The following is a 21,665-nucleotide window of genomic DNA, read 5'->3' as shown; positions in this document are numbered from 1 at the left end:
TTAAAAAGCACTATATGTTTAAAGCAGACAATCTGTAAGATTTGTACGTATACCTAATGCAAACGATTAAAAAAACAGAATATATGATAATGTTCTTCACACTTAAATAAGGACAATAATGCCTACATTTTTTACACATGTCAGGCAATGACATGATTATTTATCAAACCTATCAAGATTAGCACAAGAAAATGCAAAACTCTTAATCTTTACCTTTTCTTTCAAAGCTTTCCTCCCTGAGGAAACACACTAAAGCAAGGAATTTAGTGACTTCTTTCAAATACATAACTGTTGTGTTGTTCAGCCTAATAATTGCCATGGATTCTTTGTCATAAGGAGTGCCACATTCATCACCTGACAATCTGAAAAAGAGAGACAAACAAGAATGGTTGGTTTTATTTATTAACTTCATACAGACAAATCAACTGTAAATGAAAGTAGGATCAGTCACTAGCAGCAAATTGATTTTACGTATGTAAAATCATTCTGAAGCTTCACACTAGCTTGCCTACTGTATTTACAGCATATTTTGAAAATTCACATCACCTGTTCTGGCTGGACAGAATACAGGGAATACCATTGGAAAAGGGGTTACGAACTATAGATGCCTAAGAGCCTATTCTTTTTCTCAGGAATAAACTGGAAAACTCTGACACCAGGACACACCTCAGATAGGCAACCAGAAGCGCAAGGAGCCTTAACCCTGTCCGAAAAGGACAAGATGAAGTAAAAGATCAACCTTTTTAAGTAATTTCTACAGCTGGGGCTATAAATGAAGAACACTAAGGAAGGAAAGTTCAGTCAGCACTGGATCCAAGAACAGGTTTCTAAAGGCATTCTTAAAATAAAGGTATGTCTGGAAGGTTTATACAAAGATAACCATTCTCCAGTTGAAACCAGAAGAAAATGTTAAAAAATGCAACCATCATGACTGGGGCTTAATGTTACATTGGCCACATTAGAGCTGCAGTATATATACTGGTCCTTCTACAAATAATCGCAAAGGGCAATAATACGTTTATATGGCTCTGCCAGGATGTGATAAACACTGATGATATATGATTAGGTTGCTAACTGGAAGAATTAATGCTGTGGTTTTATTATGTTTTAAAATGTTAAGTCTTGCAATTCAATTATGAAATAAACTGAAATGTCTTAATCCATTTTTATCAAATTGATGTTAATGCTGAAGTCATATTCTTATATGCAAAAATATGAATTACTATACCTGAAAAGAAAAATTCTTGTCTCAATACATCCTACATTATATTTTTTTAACTGTGGAAATGTTATTTCAAATATCTCAGAAATCTCCACAAAACGACTGATGATACTCATTTATGGTGTACAGCACACATTGGTGCCAAGGCTGGGTTTAGGTGTTATCTTCCACACTAGTATGTTGTTTAAAACACACATTACAAAACTATCCAAAACATGTTTTTCCATCTTAAATATGTTGGAAAAATGAGACTTTTTTAAATATGCAGGAAACTGAGAAATTAATTTTTGTGTTTATTTCTAGTTGGATTGACTACTGCAATGTGTTATTCACTGGCTGTTCAAATTGTTCTTTATGCAGCTATTGGTTCATTGTTAAATACAAAATGCTGCTGCAGGTAGCCAACATAACTGCATTTCTCAAGACCTTGCACTCGCTCCCAGTTTTGGCTGCTTTTAAAATTCTCCTTTAAACATGTAAAGCCTTAAAGGGTCAAGACCCTGCTTAATGATTTGAACTTATTTTTGTATACAAACCAGAGCCCACATTTAGATCTTAGGATGCTAGCCTACTGAAGATTCCAAGGATTAATAAAATAATAGTGGGAGGTTGAGCTTTAAGTTACAGGGAATATAAGAGATAGTTTTGGCCTTTAAATTCAGGTTTAGGACTCACTACTTTAGTCTAGCATACTCTGACTAGAGCTGCCAATTAACCATGCATACCGTACTTGTTTGTTAGTGATTTGTACAAAAATGTTAGTAATACAATGTTTAAAAACTTTTACTAACCCTTCTCTATTGTTACTTTTCTCTGTATCTTCATTTGGCACTTGGTGCCACACTCCTGTCCTGACAAGCTGTTTTGCTGCTTATAGAAAAGTCACCTCAGATAAAGGAACTTGGAATCATCAGGCAGACGCATCCTTTCATCAGGATGGCCCATCACAGACTTTAAAATGCCCAGGAGGAGGTAGGCAGCCAGCTGATAGAGGACTCTGCCTGTGTCTAACTTTGTCTTTGACTATATCTTTTACATTTTCATCTCCTCTGTTGTCAACTGGTCATCGTTCAACAATTAATTAATGGACAGATATTCTTAGTTTCCATTTATATCCATCAGTTTGTACTTTGTTTTGTGTTTGTTTTAACAAATCTGTATCTTTGTATGTACTAATTCTGTATTTTGTAATTAGACTTCTATTTTACCTGGTAATTTGTTCACAGAGCTCTGAACCTGCATTAATTGAAAACTGTTAAACAAAAATAAGTTACATTGTATTGTATAGTAAAAATGGAAAAATAACATAATGAGGAGAAAAAAATCAAGCAAACAACAGCGATATCACAAATGAAACCAAAACGCAGAAAACATTCAGCCTAAACTTGGACGAAATAGAACATATTCCACTTGAAAGCTACAAATAGCTAAACGATTTCAAGATACTCAAAGCAGACACATAACATATCTGTTGTGTGTTTCGTGGTGAGGCCTCGAAAAATGAGCCACAGAGCAGGCCTCAATCCCTCCAGCCGGCCCAGCAAAGGTACTCTCAAAGGCAGCCTGGTGCCTACCAATGTGTTGGCTTTATGGGGCTTTAGCTACTTAAGTTCAAACTGTCCAAAAATAGTCAGAATGCACCACAAGGGAGGGAGACAACCTGAAACCCCAGCTTTTACGAAAAGAAAAACAGCAACACATTTAAAATACAAAAATAAGCAAAATGGTTTTCCTAAAAAGGCAGATCTAAGCAGCAAAGTCCCAAATACTTAAATCTAGTAAGGAGAATCCAAAAAACAGTGCAGAGAAGTAAACAGAAATGCAAAAAAGAACACAGAAACAGACCTTAAGCATGGCAAGGGTGCTATATATTCAAATGAACCACAAGGGACTGCATTAACCCATTAGCATTTATCGAGCTGGTGGCAGTCCCTTAATGGAGATGGACAGGTGGCACCGCCTCTTCGGAAACCATGCACAAAATGCATTAGACATAAGAGAACAAACACTTTTACATAGAAACATCATAATATATAAATAAAATACTGTAAACATAATATAAATAGCTACAATAATAATAATTACTTTAAATCAGACAAAACAAAAACATGAAAAAGGAACAAAAATAGAGAACAAGGCCTACACATACTGTAACAAGAGAATTCATATACTTTAAGTGTGTACATGTACACTGTAATTCCTTGTTTTTAAATGTTTCTTAAATGTAACAGGTTTTAAAAATCCATGGATGATGAGTTTTGATCAAAAACCATACAGAATATACAGTAAGGGCTAGCCTTTAATAAGCAAGCATGTAAATCCATACTGAAGAAAATCAGCTTGATGTTAGCACTTTTTAATTTCTTTTAGTGCTTGGCCTTTGCAAACCATTCAAATGGATCTATCACATCTGTCACGTAAAGATGACTTGTAATCTTTTTCTTGTTTTTATTTGCCTCTTGCTGTCTTAGCTTAAAGGTAAATTTGTGAATCTGGTCACTTTCTAAACTTTACTCTGGGAGAGTCCTTGTGAGATGACACTAACTTGGACTGTCAACCATCAACTATGATTCTAATGTTTCATAATTAAAATATTGTTTCAACATATACAAATGTGTGGATAATGAGGATGGATTTTGGGACTTTGAACACTTTCTGGCATTCTTGTTTTGATAAATGCATGTACTGTACTAGAAAAAAATGTTTATAGTTTACAAGAAAATGTTTTACTGTAACTTTTAAGTTAGTCTATAATAAGAAAGGTTTACTGCATGACAGGTCAAAACTAGCTATAAGATGCACTTGGGATTTAACAACAGTTTGGAGTCTGTAAGACTGAAAGACACATTTTGTCCTAGCCCACAACCACAAGTAGAACAGTGATTGGCAGATCATTCAAACACAATGGTTGTGCTAGGATTGGATCAAGGGCATAAGGCCTAAACATGAAAGGGAAGATGGCCCCTAAAAAATGTCCAAGAAGGACAGTAAAAAAGTATAAGATGGGCATAAAAGTTTTACTCGGCTTCCATCAGTTCCATTAAGATACCACTTTGAATCACAACCCAAGATTAAAAGAGTCACCTGACCCTCTAGACACATTGTGTGCCTAAATATCTAGCAAGAAAAACTGCTATCCATCCAGGTAATGTTATGAATTAGTCAGTCAGTCAGTCATTATCCAACCCGCTATATCCTAACACAAGGTCACAGGGGTCTGCTGGAGCCAATTCCAGCCACACGGTGCAAGGCAGGAACAAATCCCCGGGCAGGGCGTTAGCCCACCACAGGGCATATACATTTTATATTAAGCTTTTTTTTTTTTGCTGCAACAAAATTAAGTCAAACACTTGGCTTAAATTATGACAATGTATTTAGCATAAGACAATATTAAGCACTGGCAATGTTTACAGTGTGCAGTTTGATGGAATGCATCTTATTATGTATGCACTAATAAAATACATTGCTTTTACATTCTTGTAGATGATGCATAGTATTCTGTGGAAGAAAGAATGTCACAAAAACAAAAATAAAGGTTTGGGGACCGTCCCCGTATATTGTCGTACAGACAATAATGAAAAAAATGCAATGATTCAAAGTCTGGAAAGCACAATGAACCACTTTACTGTAATGAAAATGGTGGTTATATAGAACAGAAAACAGGTGACAGGAAATGGTTGGCAAAATGGTGACATTGTAACAGGAACCAGAAACGACGTCATTTTGAGGAGGCAGAAGTGACGTCATCAATGTTGGCCGGAAGTGACATAATCACGGCCATTTTGAAACCCGGAAGTTGCGGAATTATTTCTCTTCTTGTTTTCTGTTGGTAAAAGAGAGTTTAGGTAAGTACCACGTGACAACCCCTTATCTCACGATGTTTTACTCACCTTTAGGCTCTTTGACTGCCTCCTAATCGTACATGTGTGACAATACATTATCTTTATATGATGCATAAAATGCAGTATGTAATTGGTGTACTGATATGATAAAAAATACTGTAATACCCTACTTCTCCCACCAACTCTAATAATATATACTGTATGTAATATATTAGATGGGAGAAAAGTAGAGTATTTAAGTATTTTTGACATATAAGATATTTATATACATAAAATGCTAATGGTTGTTTGTGTGTCACACAAAAACCCATGCATCCCTGGGCCTTGAACCTTGATTTTGGACTCAATCCAGAGCTTATGCCATGGCACGCATAATGACCCAAAAAACTGACATGCAGGCTATTTTACCCATGAAATTGGGACTTGGGGCCTGGAAAAGCACAGGGACATGGAAAGGGAAAAAATGCAACTAGGCTCTGCTGGCAGTGAAGCATAATGTGCAGGCTGACTGATCAATTTCACAGGCAGCGCTAGTCATACACTCCAAGCGCAAGGTCATCGACCAAAGAATTGGAGGTGCGGACTTCCCCCAGCACATTATTGGGGTTTGGATCCTGCATTTTGTTGAATGAGTTCTTAGAAACCATTAAATGCTAGATTGTTCCACACTCCCACTAGCCTCTGTGCTAACAAAGGCCTACCAGATGTTGTACTGAATGTACACATCCTAATTTTAAATTAGAGCCACTCAGTATTTGCTTCTTTGTTTAAAGCTCTGTGCCCCTTAGCAATACTTCAACACTGCTGCTTCACTGGTCACACATATCTGCATTTGTTGCACTTGAAGGAAAGATGAAATAATAAAATTTAAATGAAAGTTTGAGAGATGGCCAACATATTCTGGTGAAGAAAAAACAAAATAAAAATGCAAAAGATATACAGAGATAGCATACCCCATGGACTTAAAGATATGGAAAAAACAAAGCAAAGTACTTGCAGAGTAAAATTAAAAAAATAAAAAACTGAATCAGGCTATAACTCTTTACAATGGTTATATAAGGTGAGCAGATATTCTCAAATACCCATGCAAGGCTGCGGATCTATCAGCCAAACAATGGAGCAGAAAAAGTGTTTCTATTCTATTACTGTGCACAGTAAGGAAACACGTTTCCCTGTACAATGAAATTCTTTCTTTGCTGTCCACACCAAATAAAAAAAACAACGTATAAAGATAAACATAAATAATAAGTAGCAGATAGATAAGAAGTAGCAGAGGCAGCATAAAGTATAAAAACAGAATAGAAGTATAAAGTGTAATTGTGCAGGTAGGTGTGTGATGGACAAGTCAAATACAGTTGTGTGAGGTAGATATAATGAGGTGGCCCATGGTTATAAACTCCAGTCAGTTATTCAGGAATCTAATGGCCTTGGGAAAGAAAGAGTTCTTTAGCCTGGAAGTCCTGCATTTCATACTTCTGTACCTCCTGCCTGAGGGCAGAAGTGTGAACAGTTTGTGTTGAGGGTGGGTGGGGGTCCCTGAGGATCGAGGCAGTTCTCCTGCGGACTCTGCAGTTATAGATGCTCTGCAGAGAGTGTAGTGGGGTCCTGGTGATCTTCTCAGCTGTCTTTACCACTCTCTGCAGGCGTTTGCGGTCCATAGCAGTAGTGTTGCCGTACCATATGATGCAGCACCACGTGATGCAGCTGGTCAAGATGCTCTCAACAATGCAGCTGTAAAAGTTGCCGAGGATCTTAGTCGACATACCAAACTTCCTCAGCCTCCTCATAAAGTACAGCCGCTTTTGAGCCCTCTTGACCAGTTGTGTGGTGTTAGGAGTCCAAGTGAGGTCCTCACTGATGTAGACCCCCAGGTATTTAATACTGCTCTCCCTTTCACATTCAAGCCCTCGAATGAACAGTGGCCGGTGAGGTCTTCTCTCCTTCCTCATGTCCACTATCATTTCCTTCATCTTGTCAGTGTTGAGGGTGAGGTTGTTGTCCTCACACCATGACACCAGACTGTCCACCCTCCTCATGTAGGCCGCCTCATCCCCACCAGTAATGCGTCCAATCTGGTGAATACTATTAGAGAAACTGTACACTAACAACCTAAAAATTTAATAGAAAAAATAAAAATGGAAAAAAACTAATTAAAGAAACAAGATGATGGTGTAAGGAGTGTTGGATTCAAATCTCATCTAAGCTCTTGTCTGTCTAAGTTGATTTCTCTTACATTGAATAGCTGTATGTGTTTGATGAGCTGGTGTACTTTAATTGGTCACTAACTAAGACTGGTGTCATATCAATTCCTTCTTTGTACTAGATACCACCGGGATAGGATCTGGCTCCCATAACCCTGACAGCCGGGATGTGATGGTAGGCCATTTAGCTTAATTGATTAACTAACAAAAACATAATGATAGTATATATTTATATCACCATAATCTGGGCATGTGGGTGGGTTACTGTTTGTAGTGTACATTAATATACTGTTGTGGTCATTTTTTTTACATTTAAATGAAGGGTTTAAATTTGTTTTTGTTTGCAAACAGTGTAAATTTTTATTTAAACCAACATTAGCCTACAAATAATGAATAAATAATAAGCTACAAATTATTTCTTCTAAAAATGAATCACAGCAAAAGTACACTCAAACATATTAAAAGCCTAAAGCATATGGATGTGTATGGGGAGGCTGATGACAAAGAAGCAGAGAAAATCAACAGAACAAAGCATCAGGGTCATTGTGTTTTAAGAGTGTCTGCATATTGCTTGTATTTGACAATTTAACAACTACTCTTCAGAAACAATGCCGTGAAATACCCACTTTAATGCTTCTCTGCTTTCCTTTATCATTTGGTTTGAAACAGAAACTGCAGAAGTTATGTTTGGCTTTGAAATAATATCTATTTTCAAAGTCACACCTTTTGATTATTCTTACGTAAAGTCACTAACGTGACAATCACTTTTTTCCCCAAGGCACTGTAACTGTAGCTAGGGGCAGAAAGTGTCCAATCATTGCTCAGAAGAGCTTCATCCAATAATTTTGATTTAGGAAACTTTGTTCCATGTGGGTAGCATTTGTGACATTTATAGGTTTTTAGTTTTGTAGTGTTTTTGTATTCTTTATAAACCCTGTTCATTTTTTAAATTAGTTGCTGTTAAATCAGATTTTACATGAATAAAGGGTGTGTCTCATGGGAAACCAATTAACTCTCCACTAACAGATTAATTTGAAGTAAAAAATACTAGTTTAAAAAATGTATGTATAGATGGTTAAAAAGAAACAGAGCTACATCAACATATAGACTGTGCAACAGCTTCTTTGTACAGGCTGTCAGGCTCTTTAATATTATGCTACCCCAACAACTTCCTGCCCTACCTTAACATCTCCCAGCCAGTCTCTCCATTCTACAAAAGCTTTCTTGAACTATCCAATTACCACCCTGGTCTCACATATACAGATAAATGCTCTACTGCTCTATGCAACCGAAAATGTTATATGCTGTTACTCAACAAGGGTACTGATTTGGCTGTCTCCCCTTGCACGCTACTACATTACATGCTGCTCTCTGTTCAATGCTGCTGTTGTTTTGTGTATTCAAGACCTCTGCTTTCTGTAACTCATGTTCAGAATATGCTGATATGCCACTTACACCTCAGTTAAAAAAGTGAGCACTAATGATACATGCCTGTATCTTGTCTACGTTGATGGCATTTAAATTGCCCTGTGAGGTTATTGTGTTTATTGCCTGTTGTATTGTATTGTACTGTGATGTTCAGTCTATGCACTATGGTCCTTGAGACATGCTCTGTTACCTGATTGTGTATTTCTATATGGTTCTAAAAGCTGACTTGACTTGAACCATGAACAATATTGCTATATTTGTCTGAAGAAAGGCATCACCACTGAGTACAAAACAGTAACCAACCCTATAAAGGATACTATTTCACCATAAGACATACTGTACATACTGTACACTCACAACAGGCCAATTTATCAATATAAAATACATGAACCTAGGGACAAGTGCGCACAGACTGGGCTGGGATTTAAACCCAGGTCTTTGGAACTGTGTCATTGTACTTACTGTGTGAGAGAGCAGTGTTAAACACCACATCCTCATGCCCCATCATGAAATGGCATACCTATACAATACAAGAAAAGTGGCAGCCTCACTTACAGACAATGAAAAATCAAAAACAGAAAATACCTTTAGATTAAATCAATGATTTTACAGGCGTAATAATGTCTATCCAGCCTTTTTCATAACAAACTTATCCAGAGCAGGGTCATGGGGCAGACTGAGCCTAGCCCAGCTATTATAGGGTGCAAGGCAGGAACAATCCCTGGACAATGAGTCAGTCTATCACTGAGTGAACACATACACACAAGGATCAATTTATAATCACCAAGTCATCTAATGTGTATGTCTTTGGACTGCAGAAGAAAACCAGAGCACCCGGAGGAAACCCACGTGGGCATGAGGGAAACATGCAAACTTCATGCAGGGAGCAACCTGGATATGAATCCTAGTCTCCTTATTTTGGGGCAGCAGAGCTACCACTACACGGCACTATAAGGTAGTGTAAGATAGAAAAATTGTTTAACGTCCTAGTCTAACCTAAATCTGAATTTTCGGCTTCTTTGGTAAGTGCTTTAGGTACTTGCCAATATGTACAATAACATTCTTTTATGCACTCTGAAACAATCAATAGACTGGAAGAAAAGGCACCTGAAACAGTACCCAGACACAACTGAACTGAAATGACATACATTCAAAGAGCTTTTGAAGGAAAAAAAATCTTCATATTTAAAGAGGCTGACTCTAGCCCTAAGATTCAAAATTTTGGAACCATTCTTGAAGATTATAGAACAATACAAATCCCTATTAATATTTCTGGGAAAAACAAAATACACACTTTCCAAAACAGAAATATACTGTATTTCAATTAGTAAAGTTGAATAACTGAATAAATAATTAGCCAGTTGGATATGAGGGAGGTCCTCCCTGCGTGGAGTTTGCATGTTCTCCCCGTGTCTGCATGGGTTTCCTCCGGGCGCTCCGGTTTCCTCCCACAGTCCAAAGACATGCTGGTTAGGTGGATTGGTGATTCTAAATTGGCCTTAGTGTGTGCTTGGTGCGTGGGTGTGTTTGTGTGTGTTCTGCGGTGGGTTGGCACCCTGTCCAGGATTGGTTCCTGCCTTGTGCCCTGTGTTGGCTGGGATTGGCTCCAGCAGACCCCCGTGACCCTGTGTTCGAATTCAGCGGGTTGGAAAATGGATGGATGGATGGATATGACGGAATGAATACTCAGAGTAAGAAAGACCTTATGAGGAGGTGTCTGGTTGGCAAGACGTTGCCTGGGTCAAGAGACAGAGGTGACAACACCTTCCAACCTTAAGAAAGTACATGGTCCCAGAAGGGAATGCATTGGCCAAGCTGTTGCTCAGATAACACAGACAGTTGCAGCCCTGCCTTGAAGATATGACTTTTTGGAGGCAATCGGATACTCAGAAGTGAAAGGACACCAAGAATTGTTAGGTTTTTGTCCCTGTGGATTTTAAGGATTTTCATTTCAGATAAGAAAACTTCAGAATAAGTTCAGAAATAATAACTATTAACATGTTAGTGATCCCGTCTGACTACTGCTCATTCTCATTACATAGGTGTACTGGATACATATTTGAGCAAACCAAATTAATTATTTCTGCATGGCACACTAACGACATATAGAGCATCTGGTGTATCCTGTTTGCCAATACTCATATCTGCATTTAATATTGTTAATGATATTTTTCCGCATGTTTCATTATCGCTAACTAACCAGATTAAATGATTATGTGAAATGTTCATCTACACTCTCAATATGTCAATAGAGTCTGTTCCTGTTATGCTGGCATTACATATGTGGAAACTGTCCAAGATCTAAAACACAGATGAAATTCTGCTTTATATTATTCCCATTTTATATAAAAACTTCAATTGATGTCATTTTGTAGAACTCTGCATTATGATCTCTGGACCCTTTAAAATACTCAAATAAACTTTGAACACACAACGTAAAATAAAAAAAAAATGTCTTATTTATTTAAAAGCTGAATAAACAAATCACATCTACAAGGACATAGTGTTATTTAATTATTTATATTTGCTTCTTTCTACATGAGGGGGGATGTGTATTTAAGTGAGCCCTTTTATGGCATAGCACCCTTTTCAGGGTTATTTTTCTGCCTTGCACTCAGTGCTGCTGGGATTGGCTTCAACTTTCCTTGACCCTGAATTTGATGTCAAAGTATATTGAATATAAATACAGTATATCGGTAAACAAGGGCATGAAAAACATTTACTGTGCATTTCTTAATGCCTGGTGGGTCATTTGCACTTACTCCTTCTACTGTAATAAGAAGTCAAGCAAAATATTAAAATATGTAAGCTTTTGAGGCAACTCAGGCCCCTTCTTCAGGCAAGATGTAAGAAGGGGCCTGAGTTCTGTAACTGCATATTGTAATCTTTTAGTTAGCCAATAAAAGGTAATTTTGCTTGACTTCTCACTACATTCATAATGGCTAACACAGTACAACACCCTAATACTACAGACATACAAGACCCTTCTACTGTACATAAACTTGTGTTGATATATTGTGTTAAGTCAATAAATTACATTTTTCATGAAAAGAACTTCTACTAATAACATGAAAAATGTGCAAAGAAAAGCTATGTCTGTGGAGCTAAAGATACAAATAACATGGCATGTTGAAGCTATTGAGAGAACAGCCATCAAAGCTATTAGGGTTACCTAATGCAAGCTAAAATCCTTTTCAGGTTTGTTCATGGTTATTGTAAAAATCACCTCTGATCTTGTCTGTCTGTCTGCATGAAAACAACTTGGCTCCCAGTGGAACATTTTTTTTTAATTTGTCACATTTATTTTTTAAGAAAATTTTTCAGAAAAGTTTTGATTGTTATGAATCTGGTTTTTAATGGCCTTTATTCAATGCAATTGTTATAGCTCTGGTTTTTATGGCATTTCTTCTTCTTTCGACTGCTTTCATTAGGGGCTGCCACAGCAGATTTTCTTCTTCCATATCTTTCTGTCCTCTGCATCTTGTTCTGTTACCATCACCTGCATGTCTTCTCTCACCACATCCATAAACCTTCGCTGAACATCTATATATATAATTCACTAAGGGCACGCAAGACGCATGCAAGACAGAGAGTACATGCAAGACAGAGAGCCCCGCCCGCCAACTGTAAGACCAAGGGATACTATGGGATATGCACAACAGGGCCAGGCCCGCCAACTTACAGAGCCCCGCCCGCCAACTCTAAGACCATGGGATATGCTCGACAGAGCCCCGCCCACCAACTCTAACCCTCCTCCCGCGTCATGGGATATGCACGACAGAGCCCTCCTCCCGCTTTCACCATCGCTCTCAAGGCATGTGCACTGCCTGCTCATGTACATGTATGCAACAACTCACCAAACGCAGCCTCAGTCGCTTTTGTCTGTGCTACAGTCCACATGCACCTCTGAGCCACGTTGACTTTTCAGTTCGGCTGCTTTTCTATATATATATATATATATATATATATATATATATATATATATATATATATATATATATATATATATATAAAATAATCGACCAAGTTAAGCCCGACCATGGGGAACGGATGACAGAGCCCCACCTGCCATTCACTAAGGGCACGCAAGACAGAGAGCCACGCCCACCAACTCACAAAGCCCCGTCCGCCAACTGTAAGACCATGGGATACCATGGTATCCGCATGACAGGGCCAGGCCCGCCAGCTCCTCTAATGGACAATGAAGAGCATTGCAAGAAGTACATACTGCAGTAGGTAGGCCAATGTTATGTTCTTGGATGGGAATGGCGGTATCTTCTTGAAAAGCAGCGTAAAATTGAGTGTGCATGGGGTTTGCGAGTTGACACTGCAAGGAATTGGAATGAGTTTGTAAGTGCTTCCTGAGAGCACGAATTGTTTTGAAGCTTTGCTGGCAATGTTCACATTGCATAATTCGTTCAGTGGAGTGTGATTTTAAATGTGCTTTGAGATATCTCTGCAGTCAGAATGTTTTCAAACAAATAGTGCATTGAAAGACCTGTGTGGAATGCATTTGTTCAGTGGAGTGTGTGTTTAAATGTGCTTTGAGATATATCTGGAGCATGAAGGTGTTTGAGCAAATGTTGCATGGAAATTCCGGTGTGAAATTAGTTTGTAAATGTTTTTCAGTAAGAGGATAGTGGGAAGGTGACGTCACATCAGCGTGGCTGCAGACAAATGTTTCTGTTGAATGGATTTGCACGTGGTTGAGGAGATCCGTCTCTGTAATGGCACTAGACTTTCTGTTACCAGCATTCACCGCAATGTACTGGAATGTAAGACTATCACATCTGCTACCTCACAAACTGTCCTTATTCCCCGGATTTCCCTGACCCCATCAGATTTAAATTTTCCTTTTACTTTTACACGCAGACAATTTCCTGTTAGATTGGCGTTTGCAATGACAATTAATAAGGCACAGGGCCAAACTTTCAAAAAGATATGCCTGTATCTGCCAAAACCTGTTTTCAGTCACGGACAATTGTATGTTGCTCTCTCCCGAGTTCCATCTTTTCATTCACTGACAGTTATATCCTCAAACCATCAGCATTTGGACAACTGTGTCTTTCAGGAAGTGTTCACACATCAATAAATAATTATGCGGTGTATGCTACGCTGCTGGTTGACTAGTTAATTTTAATGCTTTAAGCACTGTGATCCAAGAGTGAGGTTGGGAGGGGATCAACCGTGAGGCTGGAGGTCCATGAAGTGGAATGGATAAATAAGATAAGAGGTATGTATCCAACAGTACTCAACTGCAAAAAAACAGCACTTGATAACCATTGACTTTTGCATCTTCCCTGAGCTTTGCCAAACTTTCACTTTCCATTCACAACATGATCAGTACACCAGCCCGTCTTTAGTTGTCCATCCACCCTATCGGTTAGTGGTACTATTTGCATGGCCCTTCAATCACTTCTGCTGCGTCCTTCATTTGCATAAAACATTCTGTCAGTGCAGTGCACAGCATGTAAACTAGTATCTATACTAATAAACGGCAAAGCCCTCACTGACTCACTCACTGACTGACTGACTGACTCATCACTAATTCTCCAACTTCCCGTGTAGGTAGAAGGCTGAAATTTGGTAGGGTTATTCCTTACAGCTTTCTTACAAAAGTTGGGCAGGTTTCATTTTGAAATTCTACGCGTAATGGTCATAACTGGAAGCTGTTTTTCTCCATTTACTGTAATGGAGATGAGCTTGAAACCCGTGGGGGCGGAGTTTCGTGTGACATCATCACGCCTTCCACGTAATCACGCAGTACGTAGAAAACCAGGAAGAGGCCCAAAAAGCGCTAAAGAAAACATGCATTATATAATTGAGAAGGCAGCGAAACAATAAGAAGCGAGCGAGTGACATATACAACCATATTCATGAGTTCTACTACTTCGGAAACAAAGCACGGTGTAAACCTAAACTTTAAATTAAGTTCATAGACAGGCTGCCGCTGGCGTTTGTAATTTAGTGCCTACCCATATAAGGCCGTCCGTCAGCGGCAATCCAATAGCAAACTGCCACGGGTAAATATTCACGGGTGAAGGACTATACTTATGCAGAGGAAGATGAGATGGTCAGCGAAGAGACGAGAGAAAGTTTTAAGTGCCGGGACTTCGGTAACATTAGATACAGCTATGGACATAGCGAGATGGCACCAGTACAGCTGGGAAACTTCGATGCATGTACACGGCGGCTCCGTGAACTGGCGCAGTGCACAGACAAAAGCAACAGTTCCAAAGAGCGCTGAACAAAAAACGAATTACACAACTGAAAAGGCAGCAAAAAAATATGAAGCGTCTGATACATACAAGCATATTCATAAATGCAGCTACTGTGGAAACAAAGCACACGGTGGAAAAAGTCAATGTCCGCTAAAGGAAGACAGTGTAAAAAAAAAAACCCGTGCATGCAGTGGGTCGGGTCTCAGATAAAGAAGAAGACGAGCTGTTTATTGATGCAGTAAGAAACGAATCGATGAATGAAACCTGTCATCTTTACAGCGATTGACAAACATGGAATGTAACTTGAACACAACACATCCTACAAATCTGAACCTGATTGAAAGAAATAATGATAATCAAATCCTTGATGACAGCAACACTCAGTAAAACTCACAAAACAATTACTGTATATTGACAGTCATGTTACGTTATTTTTAAAATGTTCCCTTTTCTTTTTCATAGCTTCTTTAACACACTACGTCTCTGCTGCGATACGCGGGTATACATATATGTATATATATACCTGATCTACATACTCGAATAATGGATACTTTATTCGCCATCAATGATTGTTTTGGTAAAGCCATACTCAGTGTATTCATTAGATGAACGGTAAAAAACTAAGAGCGAGGGGAGGATGACTTATTGAGGCATGCAGGCAAAACCACAATAGCACGCGGGCTCGATGTATGAAAAAATATATCTTTTCAAGTTCTATTTAGTCCATATGTGTCAAACTCAAGACCCACAGGCCACATCCGGCCCGGCGTGTAATTATATCCGGCCCGCGAGATCATTTTATATACTTTATTATTGTTATTAATGGCCCGGGGATATGAAGCGCTGGTAACACAATAAACTACAGATCCCATAATGCAGCGCTTCGGCTGCCTTGCCGAACACTTACCGCGTCCCTGCGGTCTCTTCAGTCGTTTCCTTACTTTGCGAAGGAAGCAGCTTTCTCAAACTTCTGCACTGTTTTATAAGCGAGCGATATATAAGAAAGTCCTTTTCCTTGCTTAGCCAACGAAGCAGCTTTTTATTTAATCCACGGGTTCTCCGCTGTTTCATTTTCATTTATTACGATTTTTATAGTTATTGTGTAGGTTTTATTTAATCCACGGGTTCTCTTCTGTGTTCACTGCGGTGTCTTCTTTCGTTTACGAGCTTCACCAAGGAAGCAGCTTTCTCACAGCTTCTGCACTGTTTTAAAAACGAACGACATATAAGAAAGTCCTTTTTCCTTGCTTCAACAACGAAGCAACCTTTTATTTAATTCACGGGTTCTCCGCTGTTTCATTGTTCATTTATTACGATTTTTATAGTTATTGTGTAGGTTTTATTTAATTCACGGGTATTTCACCGCTGCGAAGCGCGGGTATTTTGCTAGTAATATTAATAAATATGGGCAAGTAAAAACATCATCAGTGAAATCTTTCAGGACATTTTTTAAGATTTTGGGGAATTTACTTTTTCTGTTGTGGGAGGGCAGATACCTACTGATCTAGATGTACCATCCTGATAAAATTCAGCTGTTAAACTAAATGGGAAATAGTGTTTTTGTTGAGGAGTGAGTGAATGAGTTACTGTTTAGTTGCATATATTGTGTATTTATATATATATATATATATACTAGCAGAATACCCGTGCTTCGCAGCGGAGAAGTAGTGTGTTAAAGAAGTTATGAAAAAGAAAAGGAAAAATTTAAAAAATAGCGTAACATGATTGTTAATGTAATTGTTTTGTCTTTGATATGAGTGTTGTTGTCATATCTATATATATATATATATATAATCTATATATATCTATATATATATATATATATATACAGTATATATCTATATATATATATATATATATATATATAGCAAAATACCAGCTTGCAGCGAGAAGTAAAAAAAGAAAACATTTTAATAATAATGTAACATGATTGACAATGTAATTGTTTTCTCATTGTCATGAGTGTTGCTGGCATATATATATATATATATATATATATATGCATACATACATGTGTACATATATACACACACACACATATACTATGGGGTGCCAAACATCGATTAGTTTCTTACTGCATCAATAAACAGCTCGTCTTCTTCTTTATCTGAGACCTGACACACTGCATGCACGGGTTTTTTTACACTGTCTTCCTTTAGCGGGACATTAACTTTTTCCACCGTGTGCTTTGTTTCGCAGTAGCTGGATTTATGAATATGCTTGTATCAGGCGCTTCATATTTTTGCTGCCTTTTCAATTGTGTAATTGGTTTTTGTTCAGCGCGCTTTGGAACTGCTGCTTTTTATCTGTGCACTGCGTCAGTTCACGTGAGCCGCTCGGTGTACATGCATCGAAGTTTCCCAGCTGTGCTGGTGCCATCTTGTGCTATGTCCATGGCTGTATTTAATGTTACCTTAGTCCTGGCACTTAAAACTTTCTCTCGCAGTTTCGCTGAGTTTGTACCAAACACCACCCTGACCATTTCATCTTCCTCTGCATAAGCACAGTCCTTAACCCGTGAATATTTAGTGGGAGTTTGCTATTGGATTGCCGCTGACGGACTGACCTTATATGGGCAGGCACTAAATTACAAGCGCCAGCGCAGCCTGTCTATGAACTTAATTTAAAGTGAAGGTTTACATGTGCTTTGTTTCAGTAGCAGAACTCATGAATATGGTTGTATATGTCACTCGCGCTTCTTATTGTTTTGCTGCCTTCTCAATTATATAATGCATGTTTTCTTCAGCGCTTTTTGGAGGTCTTCCTGGTTTTCTATGTACTGCGTGATTACGTGGGAGGCGTGATGATGTCACACAAAACTCCGCCCCCACGGCATTCAAGCTCATCTCCATTACAGTAAATGGAGAAAAACAGCTTCCAGTTATGACCATTACGGGTAGAATTTCGAAATGAAACCTGCCCAACTTTTGTAAGGAAGCTGTAAGGAATGAACCTGCCAAATTTCAGCCTTCCACCCACACGGGAAGTTGGAGAATTAGTGATAAGTGAGTGAGTGAGTGAGTGAGGGCTTTGCCTTTTATTAGTATAGATTCCCGAATATATAAAGTCAAAACTTGAATATATAAAGTCACTGTCGGAATATATAAAGTCAAAACCTGAATATATAAAGTCAGCGTCGGATTTTATAAAGTCATTCCTGATTATATAAAGTCAACATCGGAGTATATAAACTTACTCCTGAATATATAAAGTGAAAGTCAAAATCTATTGATTGAAACGACTCTGAACTGAACTAAGTTAACAAAAACGTATTCAGAAAAATAAATTAAAAAACACTGTTCGGTTAATGTTTTGAAAATGATGCATGTGCCCTGCCCAGGACTGGTTCCTGCCTTGCGCCCAGTGTTGACTGGGATTGTCTCCAGCAGACCCCCTGTGACCCTGTGGTTGGATTCAACGTGTTGGGAAATGGATGGATATTCCAGCGCTGACTTTGTATATTCCAACGCTGACTTTATATATTGCAGTGCTTACTTTATAGCCTATATTCCGACGCTGACTTTGTATATTCCAACACTGACTTTATATATTGTCAGAAGAAGAGACATGAGGCATGGCAAGGTTTGGGGCAGCCACCCGTTTAATTCGGTTTCCTGGCTGCAAAAGTAATCGGTTCATAAGAGTCAAGTTTACTCAACAGAGTCCAATACAGAACTGCCTGCCAGAGCAAAGGCAGGAGGCTTTATAGGCCGGGGGCGGAAGTGATGTCGTCCTTGGTGCCGGAACCAGAAGTGATGTCGTCCTCGGGGCGGGGACCGGAAGTGATGTGTCCCGCTTCGAGGTGTCAGCTCCTGGTGGGATTTCCCGGGAAAGACCTGTAGAGAACTCAGAAAGAGCGTTAGCGTACAGGGGCAGATGTGTAATCAGTCGTCTCTTAGGCCTTCAGCTGCCTCCCACACTTGTGTGTGACAAGACTTCCCCCTCAGCCCAGACCCGTTGGGTCGGGCGACCTGCACCGAGAGGTCGTGGGCCCGGGAGAGGGCATCAGCGTTGGCATGAAGAGACCCTGTCGATGAACGAGCGAAAACTTGTACTGCTGCAGGTCAAGAAACCACCTCATGACCCGTGGATTCGACTCCCTGTGAAGGGCCATCCACTTCAGAGGTGCATGATCCGTCACCAGAGTGAACACGCGACCCAAGAGGTAGTACCGCAGCTGAGTCACCGCCCATTTGATCGCCAGAGCTTCCTTCTCCACCACCGCATACCTGGTCTCCCGGTCCAACAGTTTCCGGCTCAGGTACATTATGGGGTGTTCAACACCGTCGACGCTTTGGCGCAACACGGCTCCCAAGCCTGTGTCCGAAGCGTCCGTCTGGAGGACAAATGGGAGAGAGAGTTAGGGGAGATTAATATAGGTGCTGAAATCAGAGCCTTTTTCAAGTCACTGAATGCAGCCCCCGCTTTATCAGACCATACCACTGTGTTAGGAGCTCTTTTCTTCGTCAAGTCAGTCAAGGGCGCCGCTCTCTCGGAGAAGCGAGGCACAAACCGGCGGTAGTACCCGGCCAAACCGAGAAAGGATCGGACCTGCCGCTTGGTCTGTGGACGGAGCCAGGCCAGTATGGCTTGTAACTTGGAACACTGTGGCCTCACAGTACCCCGGCCCAATAGGTAGCCCAAATATTTGGCTTCTCTCAATCCAAAGAAACATTTCTTGGGGTTGATTCGAAGCCCGGCCTCCCCCAATGTCCGCAACACTGCTGTGACCTGCTGTATGTGTTCCTTCCATGTGCTGGAATAGATGACAACGTCATCCAGATAGGCAGCACAAAACGAGTTATGGGGTCGGAGCACTTTGTCCACCAGACGCTGAAAAGTCGCAGGCGCCCTGTGTAACCCGAATGGAAGGACACGATACTGCCAGTGTCCACTAGGAGTGCTAAACGCGGTCTTTTCCTTCGCGGACTCCGTTAAAGGAACCTGCCAGTACCCCTTTGTCATATCAAGTGTGGTCAGGAATTTGGCTGGTCCCAGTCTCTCGAGGAGGTCGTCCACGCATTGCATGAGATAAGCATCAAACCGGGAAACCTGGTTGAGCCGACGGAAGTCATTGCAAAACCTCCAACTGCCGTCGGGCTTAGCAATCAAGACGATGGGGCTGGACCAGGGACTACTACTCTCCTCGATTACTCCTAGTTCCAGCATTAAGCTGATTTCCAGTTCCACCTCCGCTTTCTTTGCCTCCGGGAGTCTGTAGGGCCGCTCTCGGACGATCACCCCCGGGTCAGTCAATATGTCATGTGCAATCAGAGAGGTCCGACCGGGCTGTTCACTCACCACCTCTGGGACGGAGCGGATAGCTGCTTCAAACTACTGCCTCTGTCTGGGCAATAGCTGCTCGCCGAAATTAAGGAAACTTACTTCAGCGATGAGAGAGCGGGGTTGACGAGGAGGGATCGGGGTCCCTCTCCTTCCACGGTTTCAGCAGGTTTACATGATACACCCGCTCGCTTGGTCGACGATTGGGTTGTTTCATCAAATAGTCGACCAAAGCCTTCCTCTCCTTAATTTCGTAAGGGCCCAGCCAATGTGCGAGCAGCTTGGAGTGAGAAGTAGGCACCAACACCATGACGCGATCCCCCGGGTGGAACTCCCGGAGAGTCGTGCCACGGTCATAAAGGCGGGCCTGTGCTGTTTGCGCCTCCTCCATATGACTTTTTAGAATGGGTCTAATGGCATCAAATCTATCGCGCAATTGGGCGATATACTTCAGAATATTTTTGAGGGAAGTGCCTCTCCTTCCCAGCCCTCTTTTAAAATATCTAATATACCCCGGAGCTGTCTTCCGTACAATAATTCAAACGGAGAGAAGCCCGTAGAGGCTTGGGGAACTTCCCGGTAGGCAAAGAGGACGAGAGGGAGGAGTTGGTCCCAATTCCTCCCATCCTTGCTGACCACCTTACATAGCATTTGTTTGAGAGTTTGGTTAAATCTCTCCACTAACCCATCGGTTTGAGGATGATACACCGAGGTCTTTAAATGCTTAATCTTCAGTAACTTGGCAGTCTCCCTGAACATTTCCGAGGTTAGAGGCGTCCCTTGGTCCGTCAGGACTTCTCTAGGAACGCCCACCCGCGCAAACACTCCTACTAGTTCCCGTGCAATTATTTTAGAAGTGGCCAAGCGCAACGGAACAGCTTCTGGGTATCGGGTTGCATAATCCACGAGGACGAGTATATATTTATGTCCTCGGGCTGAGGGTTCTAGGGGTCCTACTATGTCGACCCCAATTCGGTCAAAGGGAACGTCAATCAGGGGAAGGGGACTAGAGGAGCATGGTCCCTCCTGGGAATTTGCCGCAGTTGACACTCCAGACAGGAAATGCAAAAGTGGCGAACCTCCTCATTAATCCCCGGCCAAAAAAAACGGAGCTTGATTCGCTGCAGTGTCTTGTCGGAGCCGAGGTGGCCTCCAAGAAGGTGGGAGTGTGCTAACTCGCAGACCTGCCGCCGGTAGGTTCGCGGGACTAGCAACAACTTCCGGACCTTCCCCTCATTCCCCATCATTATCAATGACAAAGTGAGGTCCCTGTGGCATGGGCTGATGAATGCGTTGGCCGTTAACGAGGACCACTGCATTCTTTGCGTGTTTCAGAGAGTCATCATTCCACTGTTCTCTCTTGAAAGAAGCCGGCGTCGCTCTAAACTGAAAGTGCAACTCAGAGAGCGGGTCAGGTCTGACCTCAAGGGGCAGAGACTCCTCCCTCGCTGCCGGGGCGCTGGTGGAT

At 40.6% G+C, this 21,665-nt stretch overlaps 1 protein-coding gene across 2 annotated transcripts in view; it reads right to left on the bottom strand.

Moving 5' to 3' along the window:
• Positions 1–21,665, bottom strand: part of rragd (ras-related GTP binding D) — a 104,726-nt gene that overhangs the window by 17,411 nt on the left and 65,650 nt on the right. The window contains exon 6 of one of the 2 annotated variants that reach the window (XM_039747992.1): positions 214–362. In XM_039747992.1, the coding sequence (XP_039603926.1) occupies positions 214–362 (149 nt within the window). Of the gene's footprint in view, positions 1–213; positions 363–4,867; positions 5,046–21,665 lie in introns of those variants that run through there. The other variant, XM_039747993.1, reaches the window with a different exon arrangement.

The sequence above is a fragment of the Polypterus senegalus genome, chromosome 3 (assembly GCF_016835505.1).
Source record: "Polypterus senegalus isolate Bchr_013 chromosome 3, ASM1683550v1, whole genome shotgun sequence".
Taxonomy (NCBI): Eukaryota; Metazoa; Chordata; class Cladistia; order Polypteriformes; family Polypteridae; genus Polypterus; species Polypterus senegalus.
The sequence above is the reverse complement of the archived record's forward strand: the minus strand, read 5'-3'. Positions and strand labels throughout refer to the sequence as shown.